The following is a 6,000-nucleotide window of genomic DNA, read 5'->3' on the forward strand; positions in this document are numbered from 1 at the left end:
TTGGCTTGCCATGGTCCTTGCTTCTATTTTCCTGGATGACTTTAGTTATTTAGAGCTCATGATAGAATGGATAATCTCAGTCATTTAGTTCCAGTGCTGGAAACTTCATTTCATTTTGTTTTAAGAATTATTCATTTTATTTTACTTATTACTATTTGCTATAGGGCATGTGCACTCACCAGAGAAAGACAGATAGAGAGAAAGTGAGAGAACAGGCACCAGGCCTGGGACTTGAACTGCAGTCTGCCATGTGGAAGTCCAATGCCTTAACCACTGTGCCATCTGCTGGCCCCAGCTAACAAGTTATTAGGTTTAGCAATACTGTGTTTACTAAAAGCCCAGGGTTCCAAGCATACATCAAAGGCTTTTAAGAAAGTCAGAAGTCTAACTCTCCTTGGTGTATTAGATACTTTTGTGAAGTTTAAGAAAAGACATTTAAATAGGAGAGATCTTCAAGAAGTTCATGGAAAATGCCTATTAAGAGAAAATTCTGCCTGAATTTTCATTTTGTTAGGCACCAAAATAAACTCATACTTGAATTCAACTTTTTCCATGTACTTCTGAAGTCCTCTCATATTGTGGTTTCCTAATTATATGGTAATCCCTGATTACTACATAAGTAACTGACTTTATAAATTCAAATGTATTAAAAGTTAAATGTGAAAATCTTATTAAAAATCAAGAGACACAAGTTTGATCATTAAAAATCAAGAGACACAAGTTTGATCGTCTGATATTTCCCAATGAGAAAAATATATTAGCTTTAGAAGAAATCACAAAAGCAATTAAGTGTGGGGACCAGCAGTTAACATAATGGCTATGTCACTGAACTCCCATGTAGTTGACCGCAGTTTGCGTCCCAGACCCAGTGGCTTAAACTCACACTGGGCGTGTGTGCGTGCGTGCCCAAGATCCCAAGAGGAAAATGGAAGAGAAAGGGTTGTGGCGTGGCCATTCCCCTGGGGGGTGATTTCCCACTTTCTGTCTCTCTGTCTCTGTCTGCCTTTCTGGTGAGTCATGCCCTATAGCAAAAACAAACAAAAAAATTAAGTGTGCAAAAATATAAAGCTCCTTAATAACATAATTATATAATAAATTAAAAGATACCTAGAAACATGAAACAATCTAAATAATATACTGAGCAACAGATTAGTAACTGTAAGATACAAAAACCAGGGAATGAATCACTAATGTCAATAACCATAATAGGTAAATAACAATAACTAAAATACTTAAGACCTCAGTAGATAAGTGGGTCAGACAACAGAAAACTCAAAAGAAGAAATACAAAGAACTAGAAAAAAAATGTGAAAATGATGTTAACCCTCAGTAGTAATTTTTTTAAATGCTAATTAAAATCAGGAGATGTTTTCTTTCACTTGTCAGATTAGCAAAGATATTTACAATGGTAATTGTCATTGCTAAGCATGTAATGAACAAGCTCTCACTTACTGCCAATGTGGGTATGAATGGGTATATTCTTCTTGGAAAGAAATTTAGCAAGATGTATGTAATAAGAGCTTTAGATCATTTTGTTTTGTTTTAGGAGTTTTGCCATGGGGTGCATGCATGTGCCAGGGAGAGACAGAGACAGACAAAGAGACAGAGGGAAAGTGAGAAATCACGACCCCCTGCCCCTAGCAGGGATGGCCATGCCACAGTTTCTTCTTCTTCATTCTCTTCCTGGGGTTTTGGACACATACCCCAATATGCCCATCATGATTTTCAAGCTGCCAACTCCAGGACTTAAACTATGCTTGGCCATGTGGGAGTACAACGCCTTAACTACCATACCACCTGCCTCCCAAGAGCTTCAGATTCTTAATACCCTACTGTGATCTAGTAATTTCAGAAATCTAGTCCAAGAAAACATTGAAGTTAGACGAAGATATAAGCACGAAATAACTACTGTTTTATTACTTCAGAAATAAAACCTTTGAACGGCCTTCAACTATCCTTTAGTATTAACATTATTAAATAAAGATGAACACATAATTATGTTCACACTGTGATGTGTCTTGGAAATTGGTAAATTATTCTTGCAATGAGATTTTTTATAATCAAATGGGGAAATGCTGAAAACGTGAATGTTAAGCAAAAAGTACTGGGTAAACTGGTATTGTAATATTTTTGCTATGAAAAAGATGGAAAGAGGCCCAGCCATAGTGGTGCATAGACAGTGCCGCAGCTTGCGAGGCTGAAACCACATGGGAGGCCCAGGATTTGTTTCTGGGCCAACCTGAACACACAGAGCACACTTGCCTGCACCTATAGTCCCTGCTAGCTGAAAAGCTTGGGCAAAAAGATCACAGGATAATGAGACTCTGTCAGAAGTACCTTTCTTTCTTTCTTTTCCCCTTTCTTTCTTTCTCTACCTCTCATAAATGGAAGAAAAATAGGTAATAACAAATATGCCAAAATGAGTTGCCCAAGAGCAGTAGATCCGTTGGGTGATGAGAAGAATCGTGATGTATTTTCTCTTTTTCTGTGCAAAAATGCTTCATGACTTTGCCGATGACCTAGTAAGTAATGGTTTTTATTCTGATTCGTATGTTTTGGTACTATCCAGATCCTATTACAGTAAATTTTTATAACCAGAAGGAAAAAAATCTTATACGGATTGGTAGCTAGAAATTATACACATGGTATGGGCTTATCCTTCATAGCATCTTTCTTGGAGCATATGGAGTAAAGTACCAGAGTGATGTTTAAGTAAAGATTTATTTTGGAAAGATTAGGGAGCATTGTTGGTAGTGGTTTTGTTTTTAAGTATTGAGAACTTCTTTTTCTTAGAAACAATAGCAATAACAACTGGAATGTAATTAACCAAAACAGACCCTTTATTTCTTACTAATATATTGTTTTTCAGAGTAAAGTTTAAATTCAAAACAGGCTGGTTTTTCTCTCATAGATGTCGTCTGCTGCTGAAAATGGAGAAGCAGCTCCTGGGAAACAAAACGAAGAGAAAACCTACAAAAAGGTGAGCGTTTTATTTTCTGCCTTCAACCAGAAAGAGGAGCACCATTTTATTGTTCGGCATGTTAACGTTGTAGAAGGCCTTTTCTTCCTCCAAAGCAGTTCTGAGTTACCGTCAGTAAATTGTATGTTGCCATTGTAACGGATTACCACAAACTTAGTGGTTTAAACACCACCAATGTATGATTTTGTCGTTGTGAAGGTCAGAAATCCGGCATGGATCTCACCGGGCTAAGATCCAGGTTTTACTGAGCTACGTTCCTTTCTGAAGCCTGTGGGGGAGGGTCTGTTGCTTCTTCTTTTCCAGCTTCTCCAGCCCACCTGCATTCCCTGGATCCTTGTCCCTTCCGCATGGAAGCCAGCAATTGCCAATTGTGACTTTCTCAGAAGCTGTGTCTCGTTGGACCCTTTAAAGGACCTGTGGGATTACCTGGCATCCTCCTGGATAATCCAGGGTGATTTCTTTATTTTAACATCAGCTGATTACTGACCTTAATTTCCCCTACGAACTCAACTCCTCCTTGTAACATAACAACATGTGAGGAGTGCAAGTTTCCAAGAAGTTCGTGGAAAATGAGTATTGTGAAAAAACTATGCGTGGATTTCAAACATTTTTACACCAAAATTAACTTGTATTTTACCACTTTTCCATGAACTTTTTGAAGTCCCTGCATATTCCCAGGTCCCAAGGGTGAGGACATGGGTATGGGCATCCCTGGGGCCATTCTTCTGCCTACTGTAATTATTAATACCTAGAATATTGAGGGAAGGAATTATCTCAAGGCCCAGCAGTACACTATTATTGATTGTTAAATACACCTGAGAAGAAGGTGCTGAAGGGTGTGCAGTGTTGTGTCAGCATACAAATTCTTTCATCGGTTTACTACGTTCTACCCCAATTGTAAACGTGTCTGTCTTTATAGTTCAAAGAAAGGGAAGGAGTTATCTCAAGGCCCTGCTTATTTCTGAGAAGAAGGTGCTGAAGGGTGTGCAGTGTTGTGTCAGCATACAAATTCTTTCATCGGTTTACTACGTTCTACCACAATTGTAAACGTGTCTGTCTTTATAGTTCAAAGAAATTTTTAATGTGAAATACCTCCCTCTGACCTTTTCTAAGTCTTTCAGCTCATTTCACAAAAATCTCTTCTTCCAGACTTCCTAGTGCATCTTACCTTATCACCCAGATAAGTTCTCGGCTCTTAGCAACCTAGCTAGTGTTCCGACACATTGTCGAGCCAACTATGTTCCTAAGCACCACTACCTCAGATTATAAATGGACTACACATTTTAGCTTTTAAAAGGTCTTGCCCCCCTGCCCTCATGGGAGTAGGGGATTTATGGATTGAAAGCTTATTATGTCTTAACCTTTCCATTTCCCTTTTACTCTTCGATGGCTAGCTAGTGATAAGTGCCATCGTAAAGTGCATGAACCATCTGAACACTCCTCCGGGTTGAGGAACTAGCACGGGAGAGTTTACATTCGGTTTACATGGAAGAATATGAGCTTTTCCTGGTTTACCGTTTTTTAACCAGAATGGACCTTTGCCTCATTTTTGATAATAGTGATAATATTACTTATATATTTCTTTATAGATTATAGAAATATAAGCATAGAGGTTGTCATCCAACATGATGGAGTGACTGGGGAAGAGTAAGGTAAAGACGCGAGAGCTCCGAAGTGGCACATTCTATCTTATAAAATGTGTGTTTCTGGCCAAAGGCAGCAGTACACTATTATTGATTGTTAAATACAGGTAGAAAGTCAAATTCTGTCCCATTTACCCAAGACTCCATGTAAATCCAGTCAAGCATGAGACCAACAAGAGGTGATTAAGTTGCTAGTTTATTATTGTTTCAGATCAGATTAAATATTCTCAATCAGCATCAAGACGCTCTGGGATTTTTTTTTTTTAAACAGGGACTTACCATATGTAATCCTCCTGCCTCAGCCTCCTCAGTTGCTGGGATTATAGATGTACACCCCATGCCAGACTTCAGTTGAACCACTGTTAGAACTCAGGCCTCTCATGTGGTCCCAGCCTATGGAGCATAGCAATTTAGGGATGTGCCACCAAGGCTGGGTCCAAGATGCACTGAGATTTTTGACTGAAGTCTAAGCTATAGGAGCTCCTTAGCAATGCAAAAGTCATGGAAAAATAATGTGACCATGACATCTTGGAATTTGCTTAGTACTTGTCGCCCAAGGATTTAATAAAGTAGGTTTTCAATTTTATTATAGGTATGATTCTATGATTAGTGTCTCTAGCAGGATATTTGAATCAGCAATGTTGGGAAGGCTATAAAAACTAAAGATCAAATTCTGTAATAGCAAATAGTTCCAATAAATAAGACAAGCTGCAGAAAACATAAGGGGATTGAATAACAACAACAACAACATTTTTAAAAATGTGTAATAGCAGAGAGCTCTTTTTGATGCTCTCTGATTTTTGAAAGGAATTTAAGCAGTGGACAGGGAGACAATGTAGTCTGTTTTAAAAAGCACAGCCTTCACCCCTCAGAAACAAACAGAGCTAGCTCTGTAGCCTAGTGGTTAAGAGCTGGATCCCACGTTGCCAACCATTACTTGAAAAACACTCTGAGTATGTGTGCATATGTGTGCCCACTCTCCCAACAGGAGGGAGAAGGGATTGCAGTGTGACCACCCTTGATTGAAGGGTGCTTTCTCCCCCTGCCTATTTTTCTTTCTGTCTGTTGAGCACCCATCCTCTCTGATAATGAAACAAACAAAAACAGCACAGGCTCAGAACTTCAGCCCTCAGTGAATATGGTGTTGATGTGCCCAAGAAGAAGGGGATACTTAGAGAAGGGGTTGCTTTACTAACCAATAAAAGCTCAGGTTAATTATTCAATTTGATTCTTCTCCATTAAGTGCAATAATCTTCCAATTGGAGGTGTAAATGGTAGAGTTAGAAGAGATGATAATAGACACATTATTGCAAATGCATTTATGTGTAGACCCAGATAAACCACATCTCAGATGGAAAAACTCAAAGCTAGTGTAGG

At 38.7% G+C, this 6,000-nt stretch overlaps 1 protein-coding gene across 1 annotated transcript in view; it reads left to right on the top strand.

The window, feature by feature from the left end:
• PIP5K1B (phosphatidylinositol-4-phosphate 5-kinase type 1 beta) overlaps positions 1–6,000 on the top strand; it is a 360,249-nt gene that overhangs the window by 139,579 nt on the left and 214,670 nt on the right. The window contains exon 3 of the mRNA XM_006152466.3: positions 2,912–2,980. Within this exon, the coding sequence (XP_006152528.1) occupies positions 2,912–2,980 (69 nt within the window). The remainder of the gene's footprint in view (positions 1–2,911; positions 2,981–6,000) is intronic.

The sequence above is a fragment of the Tupaia chinensis genome, unplaced genomic scaffold, assembly GCF_000334495.1.
Source record: "Tupaia chinensis unplaced genomic scaffold, TupChi_1.0 Scaffold000354_1, whole genome shotgun sequence".
NCBI classification, from domain to species: Eukaryota; Metazoa; Chordata; class Mammalia; order Scandentia; family Tupaiidae; genus Tupaia; species Tupaia belangeri.